Source organism: Anopheles cruzii, chromosome 3 (assembly GCF_943734635.1).
Source record: "Anopheles cruzii chromosome 3, idAnoCruzAS_RS32_06, whole genome shotgun sequence".
NCBI lineage: Eukaryota > Metazoa > Arthropoda > Insecta > Diptera > Culicidae > Anopheles > Anopheles cruzii.
The window spans coordinates 30,186,017-30,201,733 of NC_069145.1; the positions used below are offsets into that span (position 1 = coordinate 30,186,017).

Below are 15,717 nucleotides of genomic sequence, written 5' to 3' on the forward strand. Positions count from 1 at the left end.
CACCGAAAAGATGAGACAATCCCGGAGCATTAAACGCCGCCTAGGAACGAAGCCAACTAATGAAGAACCTTGGGAAACAGGAAAAACATGAAACACAACTACTACAGTAAAGGCTCCAATCGGTCTGTATAAACTCATCACACACATTCTTACACACACGCACAAACACAGTCCGCAGGACAGTGGGGAGTGGACTGTTTTACATGTGTCACTCTTGACGTGGCCCCTGGTGTGCACATTTTATCCTTTTTCTCTCACGCACGCCCGGTGGTCCACATGGCCTAGTTTTTCGGGGAAATGCGCGCGTGGCAGAAGGCCAACAACTCGGTCGGTCCGTCGGTCGGTCGGTCGGTCAGGCAGTGGCAGGCCCATCGGTCCAACTGGGGAATGATTAATGGCAGTTAGCAAATGTGATGGATTTATTTTCTCTGCTTGTGAGCGATCGTGATTCATGAACCATTTGTTTCAGTGTGTTTCACTGTCGGTCCGTGCCCTGCCCGTGCCCCGTCGGTAAGTGTGCCAATAAAGCGCCAGGCTCTCCGGCCCTCCGGCCCTCCGGCGTTGGCCGATGGAAATTAGTATTCCCGAGCTGGGAATTGTCGGTTTGGTAAACAGGGCCCAGCCCAGCCCAGCCCAACCCCTTAGGACTTTCCAGGACTCTCAGGACTTTGCAGGACTTTGTTTTCATTTTTACCGTTTCGGCTGGGATCTCGTTGTTTTAATAGATTACTCCGGCGCGCTTCATCTCGTGGGAGATTTGATTTTGATTACTCATAAGCTGATCGGGATGGAAACGGGGCCCGGTGAGCGGTGACCGGCCGGAGGTGATTGATAAATGTTGCGTCCGTTAGCTTCGGTGGCCCTCGGATTCCCACATGCGTCAATTATCTTCTACGTGCCGGTTTTTGTTTATACAAACGTTTTGCGAACAGACACTTTTTGAATCCGAAAATTTTAAAGAATGTAAACATTCTCGGACAAACAATATCCGGTCCGACCGTTCCTGTTTCGGGTTCAATCTGGGCAGCTTTACTAGCAGCTGGATCGGATAAAGAATCCAACCCTTTAGCTCATTAATAAATATCTATTTTAGTTAAGTTCATTCAAGAGGTTCAGTGTTTCTTTGTTTCTGAATAACTCAATCTGAGAATTGTTCACGCTTGCGAGTAGAAACTTAACGCGCCTGTATTAAACGTGACGCGAAAAGCATACATTTAGGCGTAACAAACGCTTTTCGTTAAGAATATCCCACTCAGCAGCCAAACTGTCACGTCCGTAAGTTTGTAGTGTTATTCCACGTAATGCTTTCAACCATTAGAATAAATATGTAAAAGAAACTCGGGCAACTAACAGGATAAACGAAAGCGAATTGCCGAGTTGCGTAGGACTCTCGATGGCCCTATTCAGATGCCAACTCCCTTTGTCTTGCGAAGGTTCGCTGCGATTGCGTTATTATCATACTATCCGAATCGTTTTGCATGAAGAAAATCAACATTATCAAGCGAGGCACAAGAAAAGGTAGCAAGTAAACCGTGACGCTCCTAGCAAAAACGTAATGCAAGATTATCTGCTGACTGCTCAATTTGATTTATGATTCGTGCCTTTACGGAACTACCTCGTCCAGGGCTTCGGTTTTCAGTTTCAATTCTCCAATGGGCACTTCCAGTTTTTTTCCGGCGCCATAGCGTATTTTTATCATCCGTCCGGCGAGGTTAGAACAATGTTGTAACGGCGATCGGATGGCACAAGATTACATTGATTGGCTCGAAGCTGGAAGCCCTAAGAGAGTCCACCGGAACGGAACGCTCTGGGTTGAATGGGACAACATAAACCAATAACCTGTTTGATCGTAATCTCCGGAAAAGCTCCCCGATGCCTCTGGCTCTCTCCACAGACGGCACAGAAGAAACGTCAACCTTCCGATCAAACAATTCGATTGGTGGTGGGTGATTTTATAATCTCCAGCTGTTTCCGGATACTTTTGGCAACAACATTCGTCGATCGATTTGGCCCACACGGAGGAACCACCACCACCATGTATCGGAGCTGACCGTCCGGAACGTTTCTACCACCAGATGGGTCGGCACTCGCTGCTCGCCCACGGTTACGAGGACTTGTCTTTTATACGGACCGTGCAAATCGGTTGCCATCCAATGATCCGTGCAGTGTTTGCGGAACACATTACCGGTGTGTGGACCAAAGGGCAGTCCGAGGAAACCGATCAATCATGGCTGCCCTCTCTTGCTCGGACTGAGGAAGATCTGAGCAGGTCACGGCCCGAAAACCACGTAAGACCGGGCGTGTGGGAGGAACCGGATCCGGATTATATCGTCTTAAGTTTAATTACCTGTGAAATCTTTGTAATCGGTCATTACGGTGATGGTCATTGGGAGAACCATTTAAAGTCGCCTTCCCCACGTGCTCCACGGACGAGCTCTTTCTCGGCGGGGGGGATGACAGCTTCCAGAGAAAACTTTCGCAGAAAGACACTGGTGCGCAGTGAAGCAAACCCGACGTCCAGTTCGGGCCCGACGCACTGGAGGTCTAATACGCAGCGCTCCACTCTGTGGGTGGATAATCCCTTCGGGAGATCCTTTGATGATGCATTCAAGTGTGCCTGGCCGCAACGCTTGGCCGTGACCGAGTCAAATTTGATTACGTTTGGGTCAAAAGTTCTGACTCGACACGGACCTGAGGTGCCATTAGGGTGCACGTCGGAGTGCGTGCGTGCGTGTGACGTCTTGATCAGGAAGTCCACCATCACCTTCGGCCTCGGGGGGGCGCAAGCTGTGGCAAGATTTACATCCTGTGCGTAAAATTCCAAACACGTGCGGCCAATAACAATCGAACGGAGTCATCGGTCGGTTGGTTCCGGAAACGGTTGACGTAAGCCTTTCGTCGGGCGCTTGGCGTACGCGACTGATGTCCCGGCCGACGGCCGCAGGACCCGCGGGACCTCCGGAAGAGCAACATCTGGTGTGGCATAATGGGTGGGTCCAAAACGGTGGCCGGGTGGGTTGTGATTGAATGGTTAGCCCATAGCCAAAAGCCACGGGGCGCGCCACTCCCCCGGAACTACCACATGGCACCGGGCCGGGTACCTTTCTCAAGGTAATGGTTTTTGAATCGTTGATTTTATTGCTCCTTGCGAGCTGCACACATTGGGGACAACGACGCAAAACGGGGCCCACATGCTTCGGCGCGGATGTGGCCCATTGTTCTGTGCATCACATAGACGCCCACCGCCTTCCCGGGCCGCGGATTGTGGCGTCAAACGCGCCGGAACCATCGTCGGTGGGACATAAAAGCTATTGATTTGTCGTTTGGTTTTTGGGCTTTGCGTAAGAAAGATGTTGTACGTGCTGAAGGAAACGATTTTCCAACCAAACTACGCGCAGCAAGTAGAAAAGGAGCACATAGATAAGAGAGAGACAGAGAGACAGAGGGAAAGAGAGATGGAAGGAGACAGAAAAAGCGAGCTGTGCCCGGATCGAAATTGAAACATCGTTCCAGTCCACAATGGAAACCATTATTTGTTGCTGTCTATTTAACGTTGATTTCTAACCGTTGGGCTGTAACATTAAATTTGGTAAGCTCATAAATGAGTTTGATTTTTCCTGTTGCGAAAGCAACCATGTTGGCAATCCGATTTAGTTGCGAGATAACGGGGCGGGAAGTCTACCGGCTTTTGTACGACAATTTTAATTGGATGGAAAGCATTCGATGAGGTGCTTTTGGCGTAAACAGCAATGAATGGAATTGCCTTTTACTTAAATGCGTGGATACGGGCATTAATCGGTAGTATTTTCTTGTACAGCAATTGTTAATATTTTGATTATGATTTTCCTATAATATGTTTAGTTCCTGGTCTCGGTTTGATGGTAGTTTCTATGTTGCCTGTTAAATTGTCTGTATGGTGCTTTGATCGATTCTGAATCCGATTTACAGAGCACTGATACAGAGCGGTGATCGATCTTTACATATGCTTAAATTTCGATTGAGAAAACAATGTTTCAATCATTTGGTAAAAAAATCCTTAATCCTTACATGGTTCTAGTTGTACTATTTTGAGTTTGTCTATCGGTTCAACATCAATTGACCATCTTTTCTGGTTGTGATAAGCAACAGTTAATTTATGGTTGCTTGACTCATTTTTAAGTAAACAATTGGCAATTTATTACCAGTTGGTAACGTAGAATAAAAAGTTAAACAGATTACTCTCGGCTATTATGTTGCAGCATATCTGTGAGCTTAAGTGCTCGACCGTGAAAAAGAACTCGCCGCATGTCGGGATGTGATGGGCATCAAAAAACTTGACATTCATAACTCATACCTTCCCAAAACTACATTATTACTGCGAAAGGAATTTATTCTTTCAGAAACAAAATGGCCCTCCGTATGGAACCCAACCCAATCCGGGGTTCTTTCGTTCGTTCTTCTTCTCCACTTCAGCCTTTGCGTCAGCGTGCGGTCGATTTTGTACACCAAGCGTGCGTCATCGTTTCGGATGTATCGCTGGCGTTTTACTTTTTTTTTTGCCGGCCCTTATCACATTCGGATGGCATCGAGATGCTGCCATTTTGTTTTTTTTTTCATTTCGTTTCGTTTCAAGTTGACGTTACATTTTAGCAAACCTCTTAGTCCACAAAAGAAACAACAAGAAAAAAAGCGGCAACAAAATGGGGCAAAAAAAAGCCATGACAAAGCAGATATGAAAAACCCAACCGATGAGTGGTTGAAATTCCTGAACCGAGCAAGGAATTTTCATAAATGAGCAATTTTCCATTCATCGTGCCTTTTTCGGGGAAAACATAATGTCGAGGATCTCTTTTGCCGGCGGCGGCCCATGGCCCTGCTGCCGGTCGGGGGCGATAAAGAGTTGATTTCCCACCCAAATCTCGGTTCGCTTTCCGTTGCCTTCAACGAACGTGGACCCACCATGTTTGCTGCTTGCGGCCCCCGGCATACCTGCCATTGACATTTGGCCATCGGTTTTGCATTTTTTGTTGGATCGAGCAGATCACAGACTTTCGTCGCTCCGATGATTTACGTCAGCCGCGGGAAAAGCGAAAAGGTCAGTATCGAAACAATCGTCGCTACAGCGATGAGCTCTCGAGCGCACATTACAACCTATTAAGCGCCCTTGTCCCGATGGCCTGGCAATGGTGGGTGTTATTAAAAATGCAACACCCTCAAGAGACTGTTGACAGCGCAACCGGCAACAGTTGGAAGTAAAATGGTTATGCATAAAAGTTGCCGTTGCCCTTGGGTTGCGTTCGGTGACGATGATGGCCCGAAGGGCGACGAAAACTCCCGGCGCCGGTACAAGTGGGCCGCAATTACTCCGAACCGATCCTCGAGGGCGATCTGACACCAGCGACGATGATGCGCCACAGCGGAAGATACGGCTGTGTGTGCGTGTCAGGACATGTGTTCTCGGTGGGCCATAATTTGAATCGTGCTTTTCTTTTATTGTCACCGGGAAGTCATCGTCGCCAGCTCCGTTTCACTTCCGATGCCGGCGCCCCGGGGGGAGGGCCCGCCAGGTGAGCAATAACAGTGATAATAACAGTAAAAATTATGAACATGTAAATGGTGTCCCGGCCCGGCCCCGCCCATGCTGCTTAACCTGTCGACCTCCGCGCCGCACGCTCATTGCGACTAATGCCGACCCGTGGCAGAAGGTTTTTTGTGGTTTATTCCGCGGTTTCTTGCTCATTATTCTTGTTCCGCATTTTGGTTTGGCCCTTCAAGCTGTTATTGCTCTTCGGTTGCTTCTTTTCCTCGTGCAGCCCGCAGCCCGGGAACAGGGTGACGCATTTACCTTTTTTTTGCTGAATGTGATGGGCAATTTGCGGAATTGAAACCGAACCGAACGGTCTACCCCGTGGCCCCGTGAGACGGGGGATGATTTTTAATTTTTCCGAGGGCGGGTTGGATGGTGGGTTCATCCACCACCCCCCCTCGTCCGCTCCGTGCATCGTTAGCTAAACAGCGGCAGTCGTCAAAAAGTGTTTATTTTGCAGTATCGCCGACTTTATGCGACTTTTGCCGTGTCGGAAAGTGTCACCCGGGCTCGGCGGCCTGGGGCGAACGAGTCGGGACGGCGGAGCCGGAAATCGCCTGCCCCCGACCACCTATCGTGGGATGACTTTTAATTAAGTTTATCGACAAAGTTCTTCCAGTGCCGGGTCTGGGGCCGGGGCATCGATTGGCTTTCGAGCGCACTGGGGTCGTCCTCTGACACCCATTTGCTGAGCGCTTCGCCACGTGGGGCCCGGCCCGTGCACGTGTGTTCACGCCTGCAAAGTAGGTGAAGGTGTGTGCTAATGGACTAATTTGCATACTTTTAACATGTCTGGCCCCGCGAACGGGGACGAGTTCCCGCACCCGCTGTCGGACAGCGACGGTCCCCGCTTCAAGTAAACTCCGTCCAGTTCGGTGCCGCCGGGCATTTCGATTTTCTTGCCACACGTGAGCGTGAGCCGGTAAGCCGTAAGAGTGCTGTATGTAATTATGAAACGGTAGCATTTTATGAAGCTGGCTCGCGGGATGTGTTTACATTTATTGATCGTAAAAGAAGTTTGACACGATTAGCTGGCGCAGTTTGTGGTTTGCCTCAACGCGGATTGTGAAGAGCAAACATTTAATATGAAGCAAAAACTCCGAAACTCCGATTACAGCATTTTCTCGTTCGCATGAATAATGTATGGTTGTGTTAATTCCTTCCTGCTACATTTGACATTTTTTAGGAACGTTCAACTTACCGTGTAGCTGTGCCAGCGACTGCAGCGTGTTGGTGTTGCAGTTCAAAAAACCTGTAACGAGACCGAAGGAAAAAGCCTTGTAAGAATAGCGTAATTAAATGGAACCCCAAACGATAGCACCCCTTTCAGGATCAGACGATTTATCCCTTTAATGGTCAAAACCGGTTGAATGGAAACATGAAAACGTAATTATTAACAGACCACCACCCGGGCACGCCAAAAAAGTGGGCGTCGGAAAAATTTCGGCATTTTTAAAAGCGACGTGCCAAAAGAAATCCTTTGCCCACGACAAGCGCGCGCGCGCGCCCGCGCCCTTGATCGAAGTGCAAAAGACTGTCAAAATTTTCCACTCGCTTTTCATCCGTCGCCGATGCGGTTCACTTTTCTCGCCACCCCGCCGAAAAGGGATAAAGAGGCTGCCATTTCGGGCTGCGACGAGCCCGCGCGCCTCTTGCCAAAAATGTGCTAAGCAATTGTGCCGGGCCGAGCCACGGATGGCCATTATTTTCACGACCCCCACCGAGGGGCTGGTGGTGAAACACCACCCACGGCGAAAAAAGCATCGTTTCTTAGGTGCTTTTTCTTCTAATCCAGATTTTCTTTTGCCGCACCAAAGATGATGAGGCGAACTCGGTTCGAGCAAACGGGACGCGAGTGAAGGGCGTCGGACGGTTTCGATTTAGACCTGGGCGCTTGGCTTGGGTTTTCCGGTTTTTCGCGTTGCGGTATTTGCGCGCTGGAGGAGGACTATTGACCATTAATCCGCCTTGGATTACGTTTTTCGACGCGAAATCCCCCGTGGTAAAAGGAAAACACTCTTTTTGCGGCTTCCCGAGGTGTTAAGATAAGCAAATGAATGACGGGAAACGATTGAAAAGATCTGCCACGAAACTGATGACAACTTGAGGAGGGCTTCTTTTTGTTCTGCCGAAACACTCCCATTTATTTGACTACGTTAAGCGTTACATAATAAATAGAAATAAACCATCTTGGTTTGATCATCGTGATTATTACTAAAATGCAGCGAATATCGCGAAGATTGCTCAATATTTTCTAGTTTGAGCAAACGGTCTACAAAAAATGTATCATAAGAAGTTGTTAAGTGACAAGCAAAATCGAAAGGCATACTATCAAAGATTCTCACAGTCTCTTGGCGTTATTTTCAATCGATAAAGCCAGTGAATCGATCGCTTTGTGATTGTTTGTTTGTGTACATCACTTTCAGGGAACACATTTTCTAGGAGGTGGAAGACATTCAACGATCAACGAAATTGTATATTCAACTCTACTTCTACTTCGACTCAACTTCTACTTCGACAGTTTCGTGACTGCATTTTTGTAGTTAAATTAAAACTACAACATAAAAACGTGAGTCACCAATTTCAGTCAGCAGCGAAGTGCAATAAGTCAAGTTAAGAGACACTCAGAGCTCGAAATATCTGACCAAGGGAACGACAGAGATATAAACACCGTGCTAGGCAGCTATAAATTCGTGGGAAATTTCAACCACCATCCGGTCTTGTGTTTGGAGCCTTTTGAACTCCTATCGCATGATGTTAAGCGATCGGTAACGGTATTGTTGAACATTCTGTCTTTGCCAACCTCGGTGCACGCTAAACGTGCTTAATTAATCATTAATCTTCCATCGGCCCCAACGGTTCCCCGATAGAACCCGGTGCCGGCGAATTTGCTTTCCAACGACTGGCGCAGGTATTTAGTCTAGATTGGGTCCTGCTAAAAATAGGTCCTTCGTCGGGTCCATCTCATCCCGATCGTTGCGTCAAAGCCCCGGGAGCGATAGGCACACAATCGACACGCAATCGATTATCACCTTTGTCGTCTTCCAGTGGTAGCCGTTCTTCGCATCAGCGCTGTCGAGTGAAATTGGAACCATCAATCGGAACAACGCCCAGGACTAAGAGTGCCTGGACGGGCGAAAACAAACACACGACTGGCCGTAGGTAAGAGAAGCGAGCGGGCCGAGTGTGACAGTGACAGCAAAAGCCAAGGAGCTTTCTTGCAAACGCACACACACACACACACAGACGCGCTTGCACCCACAATAGACATCCACATCCCCCCTCTGTGCAGGTCCAAAACATGCCACCCACCCACCGGTGTTCGGCACAAAAATCATCGCCTTTTGTCAGTTGATTGATTGTTGGGAATTTCGCCAGCAGCCGTCCGGGCGATGGGGTCGTCCATTTTCGGGAGTCCAACTTCCTTTGTTCGGCCCATCAGGACACGAATCGTGGACCTCTCGGTGGACCCGGAGAAACTCGGGGATCCTTCGTGGCCATTTTGGACGGCAGCATTATCCCGCTGGACACGATTTCTTAACCAACTTTTCTATTGTCCTTAGCGTGTCGTGGGAAAAGTGTATGAAATCAAAAGAATCGGACAAAATGAGAGGAATTGCCAGAGAGAAAAAGAAAGAGAGAGAGAGAGAAAGAGGGAGTGGAGGCCACTGATTGATACTCGAGGTATTGCTAATTATCGAAACCGTCCTTCCGGGGTCTCCACAGTGCTCCACAGCGCCGACTGTCGCCTGCGTTGCGGTTCGGTGTCCAATCGCCAAGTGGTGGCCATTTTGAAAAATGTGTTTTCATTCCCGGGAGTGTTTTTCTTCCCGCGGGAGGAAAAGCGGTCCCGGAGCTGGTGGGGGGAAAAACTGTGCAGAATCAATGGCCAGGCGCCCCATCGGGGGGACCGTCGGTCGATTTAATGAGGAAAAATAGTGGACTGGGAAAATGGCTGGCAATTAGTGAGCAAACCCGTCGATGAGAGGGGCTTACTGTAATCGCTCGTTGCGCGGTGCTTTTGTGTTAGTGGAGGTCGCCGTCGAACCGAAGCTCGCCCCTTTTTGGATGGCGCACTCGACGTGGTTGGTTGACGAAAATCCCTTGGCAGTAATTAATGTACGCACACCGATTGTCCGATCCCGACTCGTCTTTTTTTTATCAAGGGAGTTGGGAGTTATCGAAGCCCAGCACGCCTTTCAAGAACATTCCGGGAGATATCGTACGCACAGGTTGCAGGGACTGAAGCTAGGGGTAAGAAACGGGTGTAAGAAAACAGGCAACTTCAAGGTCCCTTTTTCGACACACTTTTTGTCCATAAAAAACATAAAAGAAGGACAACAAAAATGGTTGGACTACCACCGTCGCCAGACATCTGCCATCGCAGAACGGCGCCCACGGCGCGAAAAGAAAACACAGGAAAAGCTTCGCTTATCACGAATTTTCCGATCGGAACGCAATCGTTTAGCAATTCTCCCGGGAAACCCTCGGGAAACTTAGATATCGCCGTTGGTATTCTAATCACTGTCGGACACTCGCTCCGGGCCCGGGGCTCTACCCGTGCTCGGCTATCGGACTTCTTCCACTTGCTTTCTGTTTCGAATTTCTCCGGGGACCGGACCGGAAATGGCCGAGGCGAGCCCGAGCGCACCACGCCGTTTCCCGTTTTATCAAAAATGTTTTCCTTTCATCGTCACATTTTTCTTTCACGCTTTCGAGCCACTAACGGAGTGATAAAAGTAGGACACGGGCCGCCGGGTCGGGGCCGCGCACCGGAAGGGGCGGTGAAAATTTTCTTTCGCCCCTTCCCAAGTGCCGGGTTATCTCCGGTGACTCGTTGCGCGCTGATAATTGCATACTTCCGGCGGACGATAAGTATCGTTTCAGTTGTTGGCCGCCCTGTCACCGGCAGGTGACGGCTGCAGTAGTCTTATCGTTTATCCCTTTGACCCCTGGGTACCGACCCCCACCCACCACTCGGTCCTGGTCCGCCACAAAGCAACTTTGCTGCGCCTCCCAGAGTCAGAGGTTACGGCTGAGGCGCGTTCGACGAAACTTTTCCATTTTCCCGGACGCTGCCCCGGTGCCTTTGTGCATGTGCTTGCGTTAATGTGTGTGTGTTTCGCGCCGTCGTCACCGGACTCGAGGAGGTTTCTTTTTTTCCATTTCCGCTTTGATACTGAAATACGAAATCTGGTGCTATTTAGAATTCCCGCCGGATATTCAACAGCGTTGTGAGAGTTACGGTCAACGCTGTTTCTTCGTATTTTTTTTTCTCTCTCGCTGTCCATCTTTTTCATATGCTATCTCTCTTTCTCTCTCACTCTTTTTTCCTCTGTCTCCGTGTAGACGGTCATCGTTGAACACTGTTATTGCATCGCAAATTATTGTGTTGCGTCAGAAAGTTTAGCAAGCGCTCACTACCGGCTGGGACGCGACAAGATCCGACTAGTTGAAGGCCTCCGGCAGTGTTGATGATGATGTGATATGAAAAATGTGTTGATAAAACAGCTACAATCACCAGCGTTTTGATGGCAATGGATGTGCTTAGTGCTTTACGAGGGTTTAGATGAGGGCTTAAATGAAGAATGTTACTGATAGTTAGTAAAAGGTTTCCTGTTTGACGTCTAACAGCGCAATAGATGGCGCAAGTAGAACGCTGTACAGCAATAACTATCTGATTGCAAAAAGCCTCAGTGACATTCCGAGTGAAATGTATAAAATTGTTGTCTAAAATAAATCATAGAGACAGGATTGTTTACGCAACCTAAAACGGGAAGGTTTTTTAAATTTGTAAAACAATCTTGTTGTGAATTACGGACATTTGAGACAAATCAAATGGTACTTTAGAAATTTATAAGCATTTTCCCAAACAACCTGGAAAATTTAAAGAAAATGAACGTTATTTAACAGTTAATCTTGTGAACCATGTGAATTGCTTTCAAGGTTAAATGATGTTAGAAATATGTGTCCAGACGTTGGAAAACGTTAAATAGCTTGTACCGAAGAAAAACCTCAACGAAAGACACCATTTTTTATTCTACCCTGTCCCCAGTGACAAGCCATTTGGGAACAGCCTAGAGTGCAGAAGTTGGAAATTAGATTGGAAAATTCGTCAAAACTTCTATTCAACTGACCGTATTTAGCCGGAAAGAAAAAATCCCATCAAAACTGTATGCTCCATATTTATATCAAGAGAACAACCTGGGAAAGGGCTTTACTGTGGACAAAACCGAAAATGAAAGCTAATGGCAAAAGCAATAAGTTTCCACTGGCGTGAGAGCTCAACGTCAGTTGTGGTCATCAATCGGAAAAATCTGGTGCGGAATCATTGATATTTTATTTCTTATGCTCTCTCTCTCTCTCCCTCCCTCCATTCCCGGCACGGCAAACAGGAAATCTACTGCGAAGCAAAACGGAAAAAGGTCAAATTTTCTTTCCTTTTTTTCCGTCTTCTCTCCGAAACAATTCAACCCATCGCAGCCCGTGCTTCCGATGCGAACGCAGAAGGTGAACGACGGTGTTGTGATTAATTACACCCGAGACGTTTCAGCAGGAGTAGCTTTGTTGTAAAAGGGCAGGTGTTGTTGGGACGATTGTGTAGCCGTACCGTAAAGGGTACCCCGAGCGGTACGTTGAGCGGGAAGGCATTCCGGAGCTTCCTGGCCCCGGGAACCTTAGCCGGGCTCAGGTGGCTGACGTCAGCGACGACCTTCGGAGTGATCGGTAAAGGAAGCAGTTGGCCCCGCTTCGAGGGCAACATTCTCCTGTGCATTGTTCGGTGATTTTGAAAGAGGTGTTCATTTGTTTCACCTTGCGCCCGTCCAACACTGTGTGTGTGTGTTTGAAACGTAGCGAGGAACCGTAATAAACTGCCGCCGGCAGTGGAACCGTTTCAGTCACGAGTATGAAAGGGTATGAAAAATTGAGGAAAACCGCGAACGGAGAAAAACCGCGAAACGTCAGCGCAATGGTCAACTAGCATTCGGCTGACAGTTGCCAGTCCGACGTGTCATTTCGAGCTTGGTTAATGGTCCCTGCCGGTGCTGCGAGTAGGAAATGGCGCACCAGTGACGTAATGCAGCGAATAGTTTTATTTTTTCGTCCCTCATTCAACGGAATTCACCTTTGTCGAGTATTAATGGAAAGGCAATAAAGGCTACGGAAGGAAGCTGCATTTCGGGAAAATGCATTCAAACCAAGTGACAAAGGCATCGCAACAGCACATTCCTATATTCTTGACGTGTCCATTTGCAAACAATTGCGACACTAAATGGTCCCCAGCCAAATCTTCGGTGTCCTTCAGCACGCTACCTAGCAGGGGGGAGAGAGAGAGAGAGACAGAGAGAGGGAAGGATTGCAACGTCTCGCGCTCACTTGATGGTCGGCGCATATAAATTGAATGCAATGACAGTTTAATTTATGCGCAAATGCATATGAAAAGCTCGTTACCCGGTTCCCGGTGATGCATTCCGGTGTGGTGCAGCTTCCCCGGGACTGTTTGGAGCTGGATTAATTTATTGGCAATGAAACTAGCACACACTGGCCACTCCAGTCCACCGAAACTGTTCCTGTCTTGGGATGCACTTGGGCACGACTCTGCGGTCGTCTGCCGTTTGATGGCCAGTTTTATCGTTGCAACTGGTGTTCTTCGCCACGCCGGATTATTCTGCAACTCGCCATTGTTACTTTCGATTACGATTGGGTACCTCCGAAAAGGCCAAGCGCAGCTACTTCATTCTTACTGCTCCCATCCTGCATCCTGCTGGTAGATGGATATTTTACGGCAATATTTTGCCGTCGGTTCATTTTCCGAACGAGCCACAGGTTAAAGGCTAGTGGCCGGTTCAAAGGGAGTGCACTAACTCCTAAACCGGAGCGCATTTGTCCAAAAAAAAAAAAACGGTCCATGTACGCTCGTTTTCAGCTCGGCACCCGAAACTTTGTGCATTCATAATTTATGGAAGTGTTTTATATTTACACTATGTATAATTTATGAGTTTAATTAAATTTTTAATCGGCGTGTGCCGGTGTCGCTCCGAAGCTGAAAATGCACTTTGGGACTTGTGTCGGTTGGGTTGGTGTTTTAAAACACACACACACAAACGCCGTCGTCTGCCGAGAAGGGCTTAAAATCGTCAGCCCATGGGGGAGCGAGTCTCTCGAGCTTAATGGCTTCGCGCCATGCCACGGCACGGGGTGCCGGGCATATGAGGCAGTAAATAACGGTTGGAATTTAAATTTCAAATTCGCCCGAGGAAAACTTTAACCCACGGTTTCTCGAAGCCACACACGGTCGTCGCGTGTGTGCGACTCTCCATTCTCCTTGCCAGCGTGGCTCCCTTGCCAGATAATTAGGAGCCGAACGATAGGAGCATGGTGCACCCGCGTGCTGGTGCGTGTAAAGGATAATCGCCCCGAAACAGCGCTGAACATCGGCGAGACATCCTTGGGCCGGCTGTCTCCGGTGTTTATTATCTACTGCTGGTATGATAAATTTTGCGATTCCGAGAGAGACCGAGACAGATAAGCAGATTTACACAAAGAGAAAGAGAGAGAGAGAGAGAGAGTGAGAGAGAGAGAGTGATGGCACGCGAGGCCACAGGACTTTAATAACTTTATCCGAAGCTCGGTGGCGGTTAAACTTAATTATGATAATTGGTGCTTATCGCCGAGAATCGTTGAGCTCGTGTCGAACGGTTTCCAGTTTCTGCGGCACAGAAAGTTTGCACGATGTGTGTGTGTGTGTGCCGTTTTTCTTCCCCGTAAGGCTGCGGTTTTGTGGCAAAATATCGTTAGGGAAGGGAAGTTGAATAAGATTGCCTAAAACCCGACGCCCAGCGGTGTACATTTTAATGGGACTTTGTAACAACATTTCATACGCACGGAACGCTGGTCAGTAACCACATTTATTCGCATCGTTTCTGCGCGCCGCGAATGCAATTAAAAGTTTAAAATGGTTATTCGATCAGTGCGAAAGCATTCATTAAGATGAACTGCTAAACTCACAATGAACTTAAATCTGTTGCAGCATTCCGTAACTCACCACTTGAAAGCGAAGTGAAAGTCGCACTCGACCGAAGGCATCAGACCGACCGGCTTCTCAGACGATCGACGATCCGTGCGTGCCTCCGGGGGCACGGCCTAACCAGCCCGTGGATGCAGTTGCGCTAATGCTAAATCATTCAAACTGGCCATCGCATGAATCATAAATATGCTCGCTTCCAATCTCCGTATCCATACGTACGTACTATCCATCCCATCGCCTCGAACTAATCGGCCCTGGCTTGATCGGGCCGGTTCAAAATTCATGGCGTTAATTGAAAAGCATCCAGCACGCTATTATGATAATTGATTTATCCATATTTGATAAAGCAGCATAGTTCGGCAGCGGTGGCCCTTCGAAACTGAAATAAATTGCGTGTCCCTCATTATCAGTGATTGGGTGTCCGCCGGGAGCCATCCTTCGGTAGTCCGGCATTCAGACCCCAAACTTCTGTACTGGCCAAATTATGCTCTCTCCGTCGCTCTCTCTCTCTCTGTCACTCGCTGGAAATATTTTATTACATGTGCCCGTTATCTTCCCGTCTCATTCTAGTAAAGCTCTTTGCAGACGGCTATCTGCTCTATGAAAGATTTTAGTTTATGCGCCACCCTGAGCCAGCGGCATAATTTAAGTCGTCCATCCAGTGAGTTTTTCACCCCCCGCAAAGCCCGAACCGAACTTTGTCGATGTCGATTTCCTATTTTACGAGCCGAGTTTTCCTCCTTCGGGCAGCCTCGGGACCCCGCATCCGCACCAGGCGAACTTCTTCAAAACGCTTCCTTTTAATGACTGCTCTGCGTTCGCCAGTTTGTTTGTCGTTCATTTCCAATTCGTTATTGACTTGACTGTAATATTTCAAACCATCCGGCCACCCGCCCACCCGAGGTGCCCCCCCTGCGCCAACGAGGACGCCACGTTCGTGAATTGGCGAAATTGAAACAGACTCGGTAAGGGTTCGGGAGAGAAAAACAAATCGGGACCCTGGACACTCAGCGAACACACCCTGAAGACGATAATTTCATTTCATTTCGCCGTCTGCTTACACGAACGCTGGGAAAGCATCTCGAGCCGTGAGTTTTACACGAGCTTCACCACGCAGCCACTA

The 15,717-nt window shown here is 48.4% G+C and overlaps 1 protein-coding gene across 1 annotated transcript in view; it reads right to left on the reverse strand.

Annotated features, from left to right (window-relative positions):
• LOC128272636 (cytoplasmic polyadenylation element-binding protein 2-like) overlaps positions 1-15,717 on the reverse strand; it is a 224,424-nt gene that overhangs the window by 96,473 nt on the left and 112,234 nt on the right. The window contains exon 3 of the mRNA XM_053010475.1: positions 6,768-6,818. Coding sequence (XP_052866435.1) covers positions 6,768-6,818 — 51 coding nt within the window. The remainder of the gene's footprint in view (positions 1-6,767; positions 6,819-15,717) is intronic.